This window comes from Gorilla gorilla, chromosome 1, assembly GCF_029281585.2.
Source record: "Gorilla gorilla gorilla isolate KB3781 chromosome 1, NHGRI_mGorGor1-v2.1_pri, whole genome shotgun sequence".
Taxonomy (NCBI): domain Eukaryota; kingdom Metazoa; phylum Chordata; class Mammalia; order Primates; family Hominidae; genus Gorilla; species Gorilla gorilla.
This window is the reverse complement of record NC_073224.2, coordinates 22641448-22660592: the sequence shown is the minus strand read 5'-3', so window position 1 is coordinate 22660592 and position 19145 is coordinate 22641448. Positions and strand designations below refer to the sequence as shown.

Here is a 19145-nt window from a genome sequence, read left to right as displayed (position 1 = left end):
AATGAGATACCATCTCACACCAGTTAGAATGGCGATCATTAAAAAGTCAGGAAACAACAGGTGCTGGAGAGGATGTGGAGAAACAGGAACACTTTTACACTGTTGGTGGGACTGTAAACTACTTCAACCATTGTGGAAGACAGGTGGAGATTCCTCAAGGATCTAGAACTAGAAATACCATTTGACCCAGCCATCCCATTACTGGGTATATACCCAAAGGATTATAAATCATGCTGCTATAAAGACACATGCACACATATGTTTATTGCAGCACTATTCACAATAGCAAAGACTTGGAACCAACCCAAATGTCCAACAATGATAGACTGGATAAAGAAAATGTGGCACATATACACCATGGAATACTATGCAGCCATACAAAAGGATGAGTTCATGTCCTTTGTAGGGACATGGATGAAGCTGGAAACCATCATTCTGAGCAAACTATCACAAGGACAGAAAACCAAATACCACATGTTCTCACTCACAGGTGGGAATTGAACAATGGACACTTGTACACTGGGTGGGGAACATCACACACTGGGGCCTGTTGTGGGGTGGGGGAGGGGGGAGGGACAGCATTAGGAGAAATACCTAATGTAAATGACGAGTTAATGGGTGCAGCACACCAACATGGCACATGTATACATATGTAACATACCTGCACGTTGTGCACATGTACCCTAGAACTTAAAGTATAATAATAAAAAAAAAAGAAAAAGCTGCCTACTATGTGACTTCAACTACCTGACATTCCAGAAAAGGCAATGCTATGGAAAAAGATAAGCGATTGCCAGAGAGGGTCTGAGGGGAGGGAGGGATGAATAGGTAGAGCATGGAGGATTTTTTAGGGCAGTGAAACTATTCGTTATGATACTGTAATGCTGGATACACGTCATTAGATATTTGTAGAAACCCACAGAATGTGTGCCACTAAGAGTGAGCCCTGGTGTAAACTATGGACTCTGGGTGATAATGATGTGTCAGTGCAGGCTCATCAGTCATAACAAATGGACCCGTCTAGCGGGTGATGTTAAAGATGGGGGAGACTGTGCATGTTTCGGGGTGGGGCGGATATAAGAAATCTCTGTACTTTCTGCTCAATTTTGGTATGAACTTAAAAGAGCTCTGAAAAGTAGTCTATTAAAAAATTACATAGTGTTCTATTATAAAATGCTATTTTTGAGAATTTATTCATCTCCTTTGAAAGTGTATTTGGTTATGGGAGTTCTATATGTCTTGTGGTTCTGCTTCTCTGAATCCTGATTTGTCTTCTAATAGTGATATATTGCTATGCAGCAAATTATCACAAACCCAACAAGACACATGTGTTATCTCACAGTTTCTGTGAATCAGGGATCTGGGTACAGCTTAGTTGGCCCTCTGTTTAGGGTATCACAAAGCTGACATCAAGAAAGCAGCCAGGGCTGTTCCATCCAGGAGCTCAATCAGGGAAAGATTTGTTTTTCTGCCTACAGCGTTGTTGACTGTGGTTGTAGGACTGAGAGCTTCAGATTTTTGCTGGCTCTTGGTCAGAGGCTGCCCTCAACTCTTAAAGGCCGCCTGCCATCCTTTGCCACATAAGCCTCACAACATGGTCATTGTTTCATCAAGGCTGAAAAGAGGGAGAGAGAAGTTCTGAAGTGAATTTGCTAGCAAGATGGAATCTCATGTAACATAACGCAATTCCACAATTGATATCCCAGTATGTGCCATATTCTTTTGCTTAGAAGTTAGTCACAGGTCCCACGCACACTCAAGGGGAGGTGATTATTCAAGGGTATGAACACCAGAGGGGGTACCTGGTGCTCACCTTAGAGTTTGTCCGTCAGGACACTACAGCCCTGACATCCCACTCCTGGATGTGTATGCAGAAATGAGTGCTTCCATTCATTTCAGACAACTGCAAACATGCTCATGGCAGCTTTATGAGTAGTCACCATCTCTCCTCCTTCACGGTTAGCATGATCACACAGGCTTCCTCTCACAAACACTATTTGAAATTCAAACTCCACTCTTGCCTTCCACTCAATACTCCTTTCTCTGACCTTGTGCATATTTCATTCTGAAACCAATCAATTGCTCCCACTCCCAGAATAATGCATACTTGCTCTGTAATATTATAGCATTTCTGCTTTCTCTGTGACCTCCCTTTTTCTTGTTCTTAAGAAACAGATCTTCCCCTTTTTAATAAGGGTAACCCCGTAATTTACAATATTGCCTCCAATTCTGATATATTCACCTTGAGACAAAAGCAGTATTATCTCTGATTGAACTCCTGTGTAATCTCTTCATTACTCTGTAACTTCAGGTCTCTCTCTATCCGCAAATGGCATTAACAACACCCTCCTAGAGATGACTCACCCATGAGGTGAATCCTACCAAGGGTTCTAAGCAGTGGAAGGCAAATGGAAATCCTCAGTGGTCTGAGGCCGGAGTACAGAGTGAGGAAGGAGATTGAGAAGCCTGTTTGATTCTTTCTCTCTTGCCACAAGCCCATCCTTCTCCAGGGAGCAGTGATACAGCAACTTCCTCCAGAGCAGCCCTCAAAAAGGCTTCCCCATCCCCACACCAACCCCCGCCCTGTGACCTCACCCTAAGCCTTGGTAGCCGGGGGGAAGGACAGAACGCCTGAGCATAAATGAAAATTGGTTGGGAAAGATGCAAAATATGATAGGAAGATAAGACACCAGCATTCAGAAGACCAAGTACACGAAATGCAATCTGCACTACAGGCCAATGAGTCCTTTAAAAACTGTCTATTTTGCAGACTAAGTTTCTACACTACCTGCCCACTCCTGGGTAAGGCAAGTGGTCCCCAAATCGGGACATATGTTTATTTTTAGGCTGCAACATTAGACCATTTAAAGAAATGAACTAGAAGTCTAAATCTCTGAAAAAATAGATTCCCTTTATCAAAAGAATTCTGGAGCCTGAGACAAGCATGTTTATTGGTCACCATATACCAATGAGCATATCTGAGGGACAGTGATGTGGCCAGAGGTTGGGGGGTTGCAACCAAGGGGGACTCTGTCCTAGGCACAGTTCTATCTGGAAGATGGCACTAAGTGTGGTTGAAGCCAGCAACGACAAGTGCTGCCCTTTGTCACAAAGAATTTCCACCTTCCCTCAGGACAACTAGCCAAAATTCACACCATTCTCCCTGCTCTGGCTAACTTACTTTGTAATAACTGAAGTAAATAGGCATAGTATTTCCCTTTGAAGCCTGAATTACGTAAGGCCATTGGCTGAAGCAATGACATTTTTTATTTTGAAAATGTTCACATTTACAGAAAGGTTGAAAAAATGGTCCCATGAACATATATATATATATATAGAGAGAGAGAGAGAGAGAGAGAGAGATTCATCAAATATTAAAATTTGGCCACATTTTATTCATCTGTCATTTGATGTATCTGTGTGTACTTTTGTTGAACTACTTAAAGTACATTACAGACAAAATGACAATATCTCAGCATCTGTTAAGAAAAAGGATCTTTTATAACCACACTGGTACTATTAAGCACAAGAAATAAACACACACACACACACACATACACAAATATATACATATATAGAGAGAGAGAGAGAGAAAGAGAGAGAGAGAAAGAGAGAGAGAGAGACGGAGTCTCACTCTTGTCGCCCAGGCTGGAGTGCAATGGTGTGATCTTGGCTCACTGCAACCTCCGCCTCCCAGGCTCAAGCACTTCTCCTGCCTCAGCCTCCCAAGTAGCTGGAATTACAGGTGCCTGCCACTACACCCGGCTAATTTTTGTCTTTTTAGTAGGACAGGGTTTTGCCATATTGGCCAGGCTGGTCTCAAACTCCTGGCCAAAGTGCTGGGATTACAGGCTTGAGCCATGGTGCCTGGCCCCCACACAATAATTTAATAAGCAACAGACCTTCAAATTTTCCCAACTGGCTCCAAAATGTCTTTTATAGCTATGTTTCCCCCAAAATCACACAGACACCTCCACATAGAAAATGAGGCAGTCCCAGTGCACTGCTGAGGTCTCGGGACAAGAGAGCCAAGCCACCAGAAGATAACTGTTATCACACACAGCCATCTTATCAGGCACAGGTGGCCAAGAGATTCTGGCAGCCTAAGCTACCTCCCTCACTACAAAGAAGCCACATCAGCCTAAAAACCATTAAGAAATCCAGGGCATGGCCCTGGGTATTCAAGTGACCTCAGACCACCTGCTGACCATTAGGAGTCATCTCTGTTCCAAAGAGGCACAGCCTTCCCTTTGGGACTCAGACTTCCATGTGCTCAGCACAAAGAAAAGGTGGGGATCAAGATCAGAAGCAAGCAAGTCAGGAAGAGAGGAGCAGGAAGGATAATCCTTTAACAACCCAAACTTCCCCTGCATTTTAGCTAAACCAAATCCCTGAGTCTTACATGTATCCACTGTGGGAAGGGATTCCAGGATCAACTCAAGCACGGAAGTGCTGAATAAAACTCCAGATCTTACTGTTCTCGACATTATGTAAAGTAAGTCACATTCACCAGGGTATTTTGGTTTTTATTAGTGTATAAATGTAGAGACTCCCCTTAGAAACATCACTTCATTCACATCTATATGAATTGGACAGTGCTATTATTGTGAAGTGGAACAGCCAAGAAAACAGCTTTAAAAGATCATTTCTATGAACTTGGGAATTTTCTCCTAAAGGAATTGGAGAAACTCTACAAACATAATGTACAGTAGTGCGAGAGAGAAAAGGTAGAGCTGGGAGCATATCCCAACTCCTTTAAATTCTAGTCCATGTTAGTTCTGCTAGAGGAAGAAAAATGTCTCAGGCTAGCTTTTTTAGAGCTGAAAAGAAAGAGAATGCTGGCAGCATAAAACATTAGAGAAGAAATGTGCTGGTTTAGTAGCTTGATCTCATCAACCCAGTCAAAAATCTTCATTGTTGCGTGATTTCATGAAAGAGAAAAAAAAAAGTTTAATGACTGGGATACACCAAATGAACAAATTAGAACTCTGATTACAGCAGCAGAGCTCAAGTTTCCAAAGGAAGAGAAAAAGAAGTTTCCTGAAGTATCTCCCCCTGTAGCTAAAAAGCTGTTTATGGTGCCCTACAATAAAATACTATGCAAAATTATGTACACAATATAGAGTTTAGTTTAAGGCTGGTCATTGTTGGTTGAAAATACTCCCAAGATATTTAGAGAAGGAGCAAAAAGAGACATTTACTGGACCTGTGAGAGGGCTCCAAGACAAAGAAAGTATGGCATGGAGCCAATCCAATCCAACTGATGGATCGAGATGTATATGTCTTGTAATCCCGCTATGCTATTTTCTAGGAAATAACAACCATACCATATATTTAGTATATACTTCCCTGAGGAGCTAATACATTTGCTGTGTTTTAGAGATCGTGGATTATTTGATGACTGAATGAAGAAGGAATGAATGAATCACTGGATAAATAGATTAACAAATGAATGAATTTACATTCAACAGTTGGTTCCTTTGTTTCATCTGCTTCCAACCCATTCACAAATGAATTCCTCCATGAATAGTGTCTGAAATTTCATGCAGTGATTTTCTGAAGCCTCGGCCTCGTCCATGGGCTTCTCAAAAGGGACCACATGGTGGTGGTGTGTCCTGCTGAAAAATATTCCTTCTTCCACCTTCCAGCCACCACATAGGAACTCTCCAATGTATCGAGAGACAATCACCAGATACAATGTCAGTTGCGGATAGAACAAACACATTTTCTTATACACCAGTACTATGTTTTCTGAGGATTTTTACAATTAATCGTAATTACATATACTTTATTTACATGTGACTTTGAAATCGTACCCACTGCTAAATCAGATAAACCTATAAAAGAAGTTTATACTTTGGAAGGCTAAAGTGAGAGGACTGCTTGAGGCCAGGAGTCTGAGATAAGCATGGGCAACATAGTGAGGCCCTGGTCTCTACAAAGGTTTTTTAAAAAGTTAGCCAGATGTGGTGGTGCAGGCCTATAGTCCCAGCTACTCAAGAGGCTGAGGCAGGAGGATTGCTTGAGCCCAGGAGTTAGAGGCTGCAGTGAGCGATGATTGTGCCACTGCACTCCAGGCTGGGCAACACAGCTAGGCCTTGCCTCTAAAAATAAAAATAAATAAATAAGTAAATGAAAGATTTTTACATTTAATAGTTAATAAAACAAAATGTCGACTTAAAGTAAAAGTGTTTGAATAAACCTTTGAAATTAGTTGTTCTGGAATATGGCATTTAAAAGTCTTCAAACTATTTATCTGGCCAATTATTTAAAGAAAAGAAAGTATATAGGAAGGGACTTCAGTTCTTCCTTAGTACTCACACCAGTGTAATGCACTTTTGCCATGGAAAATGTTTATTAAACTCCCACACGTGCACAGCATGAACAGAATGCTGCACAAAACCCAACTGTCCCATACCTACTGATCTGGTTTGGCTGTGTGCCCACCCAAATCTCATCTTGAATTCCCACATGTTGTGGGAGGGACCTGGCGGGAGATAATTGAATCATGGAGGCAGGTCTTTCCCATGTTGTTCTCATGATAGTGAATAAGTCTCACGAGATCTGATGGTTTTAAAAAGAGAAGTTCCTCTGAACAAGCTCTCTCTCTCTTTGCCTGCAGCCATCCACGTAAGATGCAACTTGCTCCTCCTTGCCTTCCACCATGATTGTGAGGCTTCCCCAGCCACGTGGAACTGTAAGTCCAATTAAACCTCTTTCTTTTGTAAATTGCCCAATCTCACATATGTCTTTATTAGCAGCATGAAACAGACTAATACACCTGCCATCATCATTCTATTCCTTTTTTTCTTTTAGAAACAAGGGACTTTTTTAAAAAAAACAAGAATTTGCTCTATTACCCAGGCTGGAATGCAGCGGTGCAATCATACATACATCACTGCAGCCTTGAGATCCTGGACTCAGGTGATCCTCCCACCTCAGCCTCCAGAGTAGCTGGGACTACACGTGCACACCACCATTGCTGGCTAAGAACAAGACATCTTAATATACATTCATCAAAAATGAGCTGACTCAATTTCTGAAAAGAAAGTAAGGTAGCGAAATTGACATACACTAAGAAACATTTTTCTTCTGACCCTTTTGAATAAAACTTTGAGGATAGACCTGAATTTTTATAACAGTACATTGTTACAAGTAGATGGTGAAGAAGGATAAAAATAGTTTCTTGATAGATCCTGATGTGGTCAAGCATTGGAAATGGTAGATAGCAGACTGACAAGGAGAAAATTTGAATGTCACAGAAAACATTTCTCAAAACCAGAAAACTGTTCTGAGCAGTTGCACTGAATATCTCTGTCTGAGGCGTTCAAAACAGCCTGTAGCCTTTAACACTGCAAATCACCCGAGGAGAGCAATTCGTTTCCTCCAATCTCAAATGCTGTCATAAATTAAGCTGCATGAAAGAAAAATCTGTGCCCATGTCCTAGGCAATTGTTTCAGTGCTTGCCACCATCATCCACCAGAAGAATTTGCCAGGTTCCTAACTGCACAAGCCCCTTTCTAGGCTGTGCAGTAAGATAATGAAACAAAACTGGTTCCCTGCTCTATTAATCAATGCACATTCACCACTCCTTTGAACCAAAAGACATCATGTACAAAAAAAAAAGAAATATGGTTCATCCTCCTGCTGTGGGACAAGTAAGTACTTCATCCAGCTCAAGTGACTGGGTGTCCACATCTTTGTGAATCTCTCCAGTGACTGAGGCTTCCTGACCTTCTTTATGATCTTAGTAGTTAGAAAGTGATTTTGTATTTCCAGTTGAAACTTCATTGGTATGTAGATCCTTATTTTGTCATGCATGAGCTTGAATGGAAATGGCTCTGAAATCCTATCCAGAAAGGAGCCTGTAGTTGCACACAACAGAACCTGGTTTCTGCTCACTTAGCAGGAAGAAGGCTGTTGCTTTGCAACAGTGGTGTCTCAGGGGCTTGGAGGAGGAGCTGCAGCAAGACATTGATGTAGGAGGGAAACAGGCCCCAGCATGGAGTCCTGGAAACCACCACTGCTCTCTCTGGGTTACTTGACACACCTGCCGCTGCCTTCTTTTATGTAGACTAGCTTTCTCTGCCTCTCTATCCATATGGGAGACAGACTAGCCTCCTCCACTCAGTAGACCTCTCTGTCAGACTAGACCCCAACTTTCTGGTGTTAATCTCGAATTGGAGGAGAGAGGAGCTGAGTGAGTTAGCATGGATCAGGAGTCTACCCCTGGTCTAATCTACACTGCCCAGGAGGAAGATGATGTCAGTCTGGCTGCTAAGGGCCCAAACGGAGGATGTAGTACAGGGCAGTTAAGGGGTCTTGAGCTGGGAAGCCATTCCAAAGGTGCCTGCTCTGATGGTTCTCATGAAGACATGTCACGTTCTTCCCTAATTTCCTCCTCCCCTAATCCTTTAACCTTGCCTGTAGAACACATATTTGATTCCATCAATACATTTTCTTTATTTCCCTGGGCCCTGTTCATTTTTTCCACATCATTTTTAAAGTTACCAAAACTGGACAGAACACCCCAATATAAGACTGGATAATGTAAGTTCTAGGAGTGCGATTACTTGTCAGTGTTTTTAGCAGGGTTAAAGTGAAGACTGAAGAGAACCAGCAACGGGAGTCCCATTTCTTGACAGAGGAATGGAATTAGAAGTGTTTCTATGGAGGATAATTCTGGACAACCCTACAGAAATGTAGATGCTTACTTAGGAGCCATTTGTGTATGTGCCTGAGGAAACGGCCACTTAGGCCTTTAATAAGTACATTTAACAAATGTTTATTGATCGAGATACTCTGTGCACTGTGGAAGAATCACCAGAGTTCTATGTGCCAAGACCACAGTGAGGGGTGGAGACACAATAACAAGCCCTGCTCCTAGAGAGCTTTCTATCTGCAAGAGCTTCAGCCACATTCTTAAACTAGTCACGACTATGTAAAAGAAGTGACAACACTATAGGAGATGCAAGAGCACCTCCTGTAATCAGTAAAGGCTCTTGGGAGGAGGTGACACTTAGGCTGGGACCTGGATGAGGAAGGTGACAGGCATCAGATGACTGGTACTGTAACGTACTGTAGTCTGTTTCTGCTCACAAGTCCAACTTCATACACGACACTCCTGCCCCATGATGTTCCAATCAAGCGGAATTACCGTCTAGCAATAGCTGACTACATTCCCGTGCATATGTTGTCCCTTTGCTTGGAATGCAAACCTCCCCTCTATTTCTGTTGTGAATGACTCCTCCAGGTGAAGAATGAACTCACTGATATGAGAAAGGGCTCCCCAGGCACTGCAAACTGATCTTTATCACACCATATAAGCACTTCAGATTTTACCTACTCCAGTAAGTAAGCTTTTAGGGCAAAGACTGTGTCTGCCATCACTAATCTCTGCATTCTGGCACGAAGTAAATGCTCAAAAGATTTGCTAAATGGATATAAAGGTGCATTAATAGATGCCAGCTGTACAGACATTGGAAGAGTCCTCCCTTTTCCATGGTTTTGCTTCCCATGGTTTCAGTTATCCTTGGTCAACTATGGTCTGAAAATACTAAAAGGAAAATTCTAGAAGCAAACATATCACAAGTTTTGAATTGTGTGCCATTTTGAGTTGCATGATGAAATCTTGAACCTTCCCACTTCATCCCACCCAGGATGTGAATCATCCCTTTGTCCAGCGTATCCACGCTGTCTACGCCACCTGCTCACTACTATATAAGAAAAAATAGTGTATATTGGGTTCAGTACTATCCACAGTACCCACTGGGGGGCCTGGAATGCATTCTCCCTCCGATAAAGTGGGACTACTGTATTTCATTTAATCTTCATGACAATCCTAGAAAGTAGTTCTATTATCTCCTTTTCGTTTTTTTGTTTTGTTTTGTTTTTTGAGATGGCGTCTCACTCTGTCGCCCAGGATGGAGTGCAGTGGCATGATCTCAGCTCACTGCAACCTCCGCCTCCCGGATTCAAGCAATTCTCTGCCTCAGCCTCCCGAGAAGCTGGGATTACAGGTGCCCACCACCATGCCGGTCTAATTTTTGTATTTTTAGTAGAGACGGGGTTTCACCATCTTGGCCAGGCTGGTATCGAACTCCTGACCTTGTGATCCACCCTCCTTGGCCTCCCAAAGCGTTGAGATTACAGGCATGAGCCACCTCGCACGGCGAAACTAGAGGCTCATAGCAGTGAACTTGTCATATAGCTATGAAGCTGGGAGGTGAATTCTATTTCCTCTGCTCCTCCAGACATTAAAAAAACTAAGTGGACACCCCTCAGGGCTGCAGGGCCAGAGCATCCCTAACAGCTTACAGTAAAATGCTTAACAAACATCAATGGTGCATTTGCATGTGGATTTATGTTTGAATGCATCTAACCTGAATGTTTCCAGCTGCTTAAGGAAAAGACCAAGGCTCAAAGCTGGAGAGTTTTAGACTAGACTAGACTCTTTTTAATGAGATCCAGGAGGGACTTCTGAAGAGCAGGGAGAACTCTCCTTGCCCATGTCTCCCTAAAGCCTGGAAGACTTCACTTCCCTGGAGGTGAGGCCATTTCCCCATCACCACCATATGTGTACTTCAGATTTCACCTGCTCTAGTTGGAAAGCTTTTAGGGTGAGGACTCTGTCTCCCATCACTTATCTCTGTATTCTGGCACATAGTAAATGCTTTAAAAGTTTGCTAAATGAACAAATGAAAGTAAAGGCACATTAATAGGCACGAAGGATTTCTAACCCCATGGCAGATGCGAAGGGTTTATAACCCCATGGCAATGATCTAAGTGAGCTGGGGTCACCTCGTTTCCTTAAAAGATAATAGTTCTGCATTTTCATTACATCAAAACTCAGAAACTATTTACTAAATTGTTAGCATATTTAGGAATAAAATTAATTCTCTGACCCAATAAAAAATGCTGTGCTCTACTGCTCAACTCACCACCCCCTCAAGCCTTCTAACTCTTTTCTTTTAAAATCTTTTCCATCTCATATTTCATATGCCAAGCTCCATTCTAGAATAAACTTTTACAACCAAATTATACATCTCTTACAAATGGGTCATTTTTGAATTGCTGACCTGACCTTTACTATTTTAGGAGGATCAAACAGAAGTTGCTCACCATGAATTCAATGATACTATAAGGCACCGTTCCATTTAGCACCGGTATCTACGCCAGCAACATATACTCACAGTTCAGGGTGAACTAACAGGGACACTAGGAAGACAGCCTTTCCATGAGCCCTTCCCCCTCACCTCATACAAACCCTTTACAACTTTTAAACCTGGAGAATCCTGAAACATGCAATTTCCTTGTCACCAGGTGTGTTATTCAGTGCCCTACATTTTTTCAGCTTGAACTAGAAAACCTCCACCCAGATAAGCTGGGATTTGTTCATTAACCTGCACGTTCCTGTCCCAGGTTCACGTTGCCAATGGCGGGCTGGAGTGGGCTAGAGACAGTTGGTCTTTTAAGACTGACCCTCTCTCCATTCTACAAATGACTTAAAACTCAATCCATTCACATTCTGGAAAAAAGCATTTAAATCTCAACATACCAGAACCTGTAGTGAATAATAGCTGATGTTCAACAAAGTGTATAAATCTACTCAAATGATAATTGCACTTCATGTTAAGCAATAAGCATGACCCCCTTCAAAAAAGCTATTCCTAAAATGTTTTGGGGACTTTTTACCCAGAAAAGGATTTAAGAGTTCACTATTTGAAAACATTCTTTAGGGAAACCTTTCGGAAAGGGAAACATCCTGCCCGCCGTTAGAATGTCTGTGTTCTAATGCAGGTTTGTGTTGACCTGTATTTCTAGACGAAGGCACACCTGGACAGTGAGCTACCTCTTCCAGCACTTCTCTCTCTATTCTGACATACACTGACTGCTGAAAAAAGGTTTTTTAAATGAATAAATGAAAATAAAGGAGTATTCGTAGATGTTCCTTCATCCTGCAGCAGAGCCTCTATCTGGAAACTCCAAGATATGTTCCTTCAATCATTCCTGTGTGGAAATGCCACCAGCTGTCCCACCCTATCAGATGCCTGGGGCTGGCTGTCTACTATACAGATTTTTCCTGGTCTTTGATTCTCCTCGCCCTTTCTCTAGCCATCTCCTCCCTAATTGGTGTCCATCCCAGAGAAATGAGAAAGGAAAAGGAAGCAGAAGATATTCTAATCAGTCATTTCTCTTCTACTGGGGCAAAAGGTAGGAAAGAAAAGGAAGTTATTAAAAGAAACTGTTCAGAGTCTCCTGAATTCTAAAGCACTTCCTACAGGGTGTCAATTTATGATGATTGGTTGTGGAATCATGCCAGCTGCAGAAGGAACAGGCTGTTTCAAATCTTCAGAAGACACCTGTACTGCCAGTGGTGATGATTACTCGATCTGGCCATCCTGAAAACCTAAAAAGTGGTCCAGGAAGAAAGATGAGGAAGGAGAGGGTCAGGAATTTGTAAGGTAGGCCTGCTTGTTTAGCATTACTGGGCAACAGAAGAGAGTTCTATTGCAGCATAAATTTGGGGGTTACCCTAAATGAGTGGGTCTCAACTAAAGGCTGCCCCCCATGGGATACTGAGTTGCTACAACTTAGGGGGCAGGGTGGTAAGCTACTGACATCTAATAGGCAGAGGTCAGAGATACTGCTAAACATCCTACAATGTACATGACAGCTCCCTACGACAAATACTTATACAGCACAAAGGGTTAATAGTGCTGAGATCAAGAAACCCTGGGCTAAACCAAAGCTTATCACCAAGAATTCTGGTCCAGTCTGTGGTTCAGGAAGCACTTGTGATGGAAGAACTAGGAAAGAGTAGAGCAATTCCACATAACAGGAAGTCAGCATAAAGAGGTAAATGATACAAATCACTACAGAGGCATATTCAAAGCTCCCTGTCCCAGAGGTCAGTATTTCGGGCAGCAGCCATCCATTCATTCAACAAATATTTATTGAGCCCCTCCTGTGGCCCAGGTGCTTTCTGGGCCCTGGATCCACTCACAGATGATAATTTGAAGAATTCCCAGGAATACTGCCAAGTGGTTTGGTTCAAAAACGTGGAATGTGGAGCTTGGAGGACTTTTGCCACTGAGAAGAGGAACTGGGCCCTTCTTACTTCCTTGTTTACAGTTTAATTCTCAGTTGAATGTTTCACAAAACCCATCCCTTTCAGACCCAGGAGCCTTTGGGATTTTTAAAAAAGAATCCTAGGCTGGGTGCGGTGGTTCACGCCTGTAATCCCAGTACTTTGGGAGGCCGAGGAGGGCAGATCACAAGATCAGGAGTTCGAGACCAGCCTGACCAACATGGTGAAACCCTGTCTCTACTAAAAATACAAAAATTAGCCGGGCATGGTGTTGGGTGCCTGTAGTCCCAGCTACTCAGGAGGAAGCTGAGGTAGGAGAATCGCTTGAACCTGTGAGGCAGAGGTTGCAGTGAGCTGAGATTGTGCCACTGCACTCTAGCCTGGGTGACAGAGCAAAACTCCTTCTAAAAAAAAAAATACTATTACTTGGGGAAGCTGGGTAAATTTTAAGCCAGGCACGGTGGCTCACGACTGTAATTCCAGCACTTTGGGAGGCTGAGGTGGGCAGATCATGAGATCAAGAGTTCGAGACCAGCCTGGCCAACATGGTGAAACCCCATCTTTACTAAAAATACAAAAAATTAGCCAGGCATGGTGGTGCTAGTCCCAGCTACTCAGAAGGCTGAAGCAGGAGAATCGCTTGAACCCGGGAGGCGGAAGTTGCCATGAGCCGAGATTGCGCCATTGCACTCCAGCCTGGGTAACAGAATAAGACTCTGTCAAAAAAAAAAAAAAAAAAAAAAAAGAATCCTTTACAAAATTCTCTTGTCTAGAGCGAAACTTGCGAATCCAAATGACTGAGTTGAGAATACTGAGCAAAGGTAATTTCTGTACTGTTCACAATTACCTCATTTATCTTAACAACCCAAACAAAATCTAAAAATGAAGAGGATACAAATGAATATTGGGTCATTCAAATGGTTTCTTCTGCTACAAGGGCAAATGACTTACATCCAGAAACTTTCACTGGCAACTCCTTCAGTTAGGACACAGATAAATCACTTTGAAAGATGACTGAAAGGTGACATAATAGCTTGGAGCTTCCATAACTCACTCTGGAGATCATGAGAATGGTTTTTTTTTTGTCTTTGTTTTGTTTTTTTTGTAACCATCATCTCTCCCCATTTATAGAGTACAATTACCAACCAACAAATAAAGCAACTAGGTGATACCTACAGGTAATAGATAAGCCTCTTTATTATTATCAATTGAGTAGAAATGGCAAACAGCAAAAGTTCTGCCTTAAAACCTCTTCTGGGCCTGGCGTGGTGGCTCACGCCTATAATCCCAGCACTTTGGGAGGCCAAGGTGGGTGGATAACCTGAGGTCAGGAGTTCAAGACCAGCCTGGCCAACATAGTGAAACCTCATCTCTACTAAAAATACAAAAATTAGCAGGATGTGGTGGCGCACGCCTGTAATCCCAGCTACGCAGGAGGCTGAGGCAGGAGAATCACTTGAACTCAGGAGGTGGAGGTTGCAGTGAGCCAAGATCATGCCACTGCACTCTATACTCCAGCCTGGGTGACAGAGTGAGACTCCCTCTCAAAAAACAAACAAAGGAACAAACAAAAAAAACAAAAAGACAACCTCTTTTGCTGCATTCATACATTAATAAAACATTACCTTCTCTAAATTTAAACATAACACCTAATTAATTCACCAAAATGTCAGTTGTCACCTAAAGCGTTATAGTAACAAGGAAATACCTTGGAATAAAGAAGAATCCTCACAGGAATAGAGAGAGTGGAATGAGCTGATTTTATTCATATTTCAATGATCACTGTAGCCTTGCCTGCTACTATTTACTCTTCCAGTGAAGCCTCAGAGAGAGGCATTTAAGAATACCTCCGGTGATGCAAGGGACTCCATTTCCACATGGCCCTTCTCTTGTCTTAATTACAAAATATGTTGTACCAAACAGTCATCACTGCTGTAAGCTCTCTGGCAAGCCCCCAAATCACAAACCTTGGTGATAACTTCCACAAAGCACATACAGCCAGTCACAAATAGATTTATAAAGATAAAACCTTTTTATGACTTCAAGCACTAAAGAGATGACTTTATGAAGGCTGTCCTTTATACCACTGTCTTTTGTTATTAAGGAAGCAGAAAATGGAAACAAGAATAGAAAATTGCTATTTTCTAATAGAAATTTAGAAAGCAGAAATAAAAATTGAGCGTTCTATCCATGCCCATAAGAAATATGGTTTCCAATGGGGTTTAATTTTTCTTATCCCATGCCCAGGGTTTTTCAGCCAAAAAGAGAATTTGGCCCCTTGTCTTCCTTTTGTAATCAGCTACAATTTTAGGAGCAGAGGCAAGAGATTGGAAGAGATACAATTTTTTAAAAGGCTTATACCCAATGAAACACAGTCTTTTAAAAGCAAGTTGCATGAAAACAAAACATTCAAATCCTGTTTCTTCCTGCAAATAATTTTAAACTAACCAGCTAACTGCTAGCATACCACTGACCTTTGCCTTGGACTCGAAGATTTTAGGAATAATCTAAAGATAGACTTTTTTTTAGTGATGAATATGATTAAATTACAAACGCCCGTTTTCCCCTTAAAGACCAATAAATAATGTTTCAATTTTAAGCAATAAAAGGTCGAAAAAAACTCAAAATCAACAAGCTATTAATCTAGTCTTTATTACAAATGAAAGACGTCAAGGCCCATTTCTCATACGGACTGAGGTGGCAAATGGCAATCTCTTATGTCAAACTACAGTGATGAGACCACCTAATTATGGTTATATTTATAGATATCTGGATTTCATCATAATCAACCTCTCTCTTGCAAAGTGAGAAAAAGAAATGTCCACCAAATTAGTCCTGGTGACATAAGATAATGTCCGTCTAATTGATCACAGCATCCTCAAAGCCATTAGCTAGGACCCACGGAAAGAAAAACATTTCAGCTTATCCACCTGACACCAAACATTCATCTTGCAGGGACCAACACCACTATCTAGAATGATCCCTATAGAACCTCCTTACTGAAGACCGATAAAATCCAGGTGAGAAGGGCGTGAATGGCATCTAAAATGAAGACCCCAAGAATTGTCCTCTATCATCAGGGCGAGGAGATGCAAGGAAGAGTTAAAATCCTGGCTACGTAAGTCAGCATCTCCATCTGAGCCTGGTGAGACCTGACCGAGGGCCCTGTGAGACTTTCAGATCCGCGGGGAAGCCACACTGTCCGGGATACTTTGAGTTTCTGATCTGTTTCCCACGGTCTGCCACATAGGAGTGTCCTCCGTATTTGGCGGTGGAGTGATAAGGATACAGAGAGATCCTGTGTGTGGGAGAGGAAGGGGTGTAACAGAACGCATCAGAAAGCCTCAGAGGTCCAGGAGAACTCCGTTTCCTGGCCTCTTCCTCGAAGTTGCAAACCTGGGTCTGTATCAGCAGGCAGGGCGGGAGGGGGTGGGGGGACGCCTCACTGCATGCGCTCCCCGAGGCTGCTGTGACAATGGTAAGATGGACCAGTGGACGAGAAACATGACGTGAGGGGGTCTTACTTTTGCAGCTCGCTGCCCAGGGCTGGTAGCCATAGTAGCCAGTGATGCGCAGGATCCGCTCCTCGATGGACGTGAGCCCCACGGGCCCGCTGGTGAGATCCTCCACGGAGCGCGACCATTTCAGATCCTCCTTAATCGCCTCGTCCACCACCAAGTACTTGAGCTGCCGGAGCTGGGGGCTGATGTCGGACAGTCTCCGGGGGCTGACGTCCGGTGACCTCCTCATGCCACTGAGGTCGCAGGCGCCACGGGCAGGTGGGTGGGCAGGGGGAGCATGGACAGAGAGGAGGGGATTCGTGAGGAGCAGATCCCAGGGCTAGAGCAAGAGCGCGGCCGGGGCCCTCCGGGGGCGAGCGCCGCGGCAGAGCCCGCGCTGCTCCCTTCCGGCCGTCACTCACCCACTTCCCCGGGCAGCTGTCCCCAGTGCCCTATCCTGGGCGCCTCGGGGCAGTGCGGGTTGGGGCGAGTGGCGAGGGAAAGAATGACTGAAACTTCCCGAGCAGCTCCACCGCGCGCGCCGCCCTTCCCCGAGCCCCAGACTGCCCAGTGTCCCAGCTGCAAAGGGCTACCCCGGCGCTCCGGCCTCCCGCCCACCGGCTCGCTCACCCACGCCCGGGGCGCTACTCACACGGCAATGCTCTTGCCCCTGGGTGCGCCGCTGGGAAACTCTCGAATCCCCATAGGCAAAGACAGAGTGGGACCGGCAGCTCCCAGACTTGAGGCGGAGGGGCCGCGGGCCGGAGCTCCCTGCAGCCGCTAGCCGGGGAAGACTGGAGTGCGCTGCCCACCGAGGGTCTGCGCCGCGCCGGCCGCCCCGGGCCGCTTTGTGCACGCCCGCGCGGTCTGTACCCGAGCGCCTCCGCGGCGTGCGGCACGATGCAGGCGCGGCGGTTCAGCCCGGTGACTCCAGGCCGGCCCGCGCGCTCGCCGCAACGACCCGGCAGCCGAGGCAGCGCCGCGCCCCACGCCCGTCACCGTCGCCGCCGCCCTAGCACACCGCAGGCGTGAGTCTCGCCGAGACCGGGAGAGCCCTCCCAGCTGTGCGCTCTCGAGGCACCTGGTCGGGCGGGGAGGCGTCGGGTCGGGGCGCACAGGGGCCAGGCGGGGGCGCTGCTGCCCACCTCCCGCCTCCCGGGCGTGCGCTCCGCCCCGGAGCCCGCACCTCGCGCCCGCGCTCCGCCTGGAAGCCTTGGAGCACCGGACGCGCTCCTCCACCCTTCTCTTTTGACTCAAACCCTGCCGCTCCCAGTTCAGTACTTTTTCTCTCTCTCTCTCACACACACACACTCTCTCTCTCTCTCTCTCTATGTATATGTCTGTCTCTCTCTTTCTCTAAATTAGCAAAACTACTTGGAAAGAAAGAAACCTGGTTCCATGCTCAGCATGCCAAGTGAATAAATGGCGTTTCATAGGCAACGCTGAGACACAAAATTTATTATCTATTACGCTGTGGGGATCTCTCAGTCAGACCTGGTCCTCAGAGAGCTTACTTTCCCACTGATGATGCAATTACGAAATCAGTTATCTCTTCATAGATTTCCATTTTAAAAGCTTCTCATCTTTTTCCTTACCACCCCACTGCCCCCGAAGGCCGAAAGGCATTCTCTTCAGACTACCTAATCACCTTTCATAATATTATTTTTCATCGGGGCAAATTTAGAAAAGATAGAAGTATGTGGAGAAGAAAATATCCATTATCCAGCCAAAAATGACGACTTTCAATTATGAACGTATTCTCTTCCAGGCTTTTTTCCAATGCAAAATACAGTTGTCACAAAAATCGGAATGAAATTGTACACACTACTTTATGTACTGCTTTTTTATATTAAAATCATATTGTGTAGCAGCAAAGTATGAATAGAGGGGAACTTTCTCAACTTGAAAAAGAACATTTACAAAAGCGTACAGCTAACACCATGCTTAATGGTGAGAAACTAGAAGCTTTCCTATTAAAATAAGGAACAGGGCAAGTATGTCTCTACTCAGCAATCCTTTTCAGCATCATACTGAAAGTCCCAGCTAATGAAATTAGACAAGAAAAGGAAATTAAAAGTATACGTATTGTGAAGGAAAAGGTAAAAGAAAACTGTCTTTGCAGCTGACATGACTGTTGATGTAGAAAAATCTCAATTGACAAAAAAAACTCTCCTGTTACTAATAAGCAATTATGGTAAGATTGAAGGATACAAAATTAATGTACAAAAGTCAACTGCTTTTCTATATACTAGCAACGAAAAATGGGAATTTGAAATTAAAACCACAATACTATTTATATTAGCACACCACTCAAATGAAATATTTAGGTACAAATCTAATAAATATGTACAATATCTATATGAGAAAAACTACAAAACTGTGATGAAAGAAATCAAAGAACTAAATAAATAGAGAGATATTTTATGTTCATGGATGGAAAAATTTAATATTGTTAAGATGTCAGTTCTTCCCAACTTCATCTATAGATTCAAAGTAATTCCAATCATAATCCCAGGAGGTTATTTTGTGAATATCACAAACTGATTCTCAAGTT

The 19145-nt window shown here is 43.8% G+C and overlaps 1 protein-coding gene across 1 annotated transcript in view; it reads right to left on the bottom strand.

Moving 5' to 3' along the window:
• Positions 1 to 17979, bottom strand: part of SLC35F3 (solute carrier family 35 member F3) — a 413829-nt gene extending 395850 nt beyond the window's left edge. The window contains exons 1-2 of the mRNA XM_055372857.2: positions 17244 to 17979; positions 16616 to 16845 (exon numbers count right to left, since the gene is read on the bottom strand). Coding sequence (XP_055228832.1) covers positions 16616 to 16845; positions 17244 to 17296 — 283 coding nt within the window. The 5' untranslated portion in view covers positions 17297 to 17979. The remainder of the gene's footprint in view (positions 1 to 16615; positions 16846 to 17243) is intronic.
• Between the last annotated feature and the right edge of the window lie 1166 nt (positions 17980 to 19145).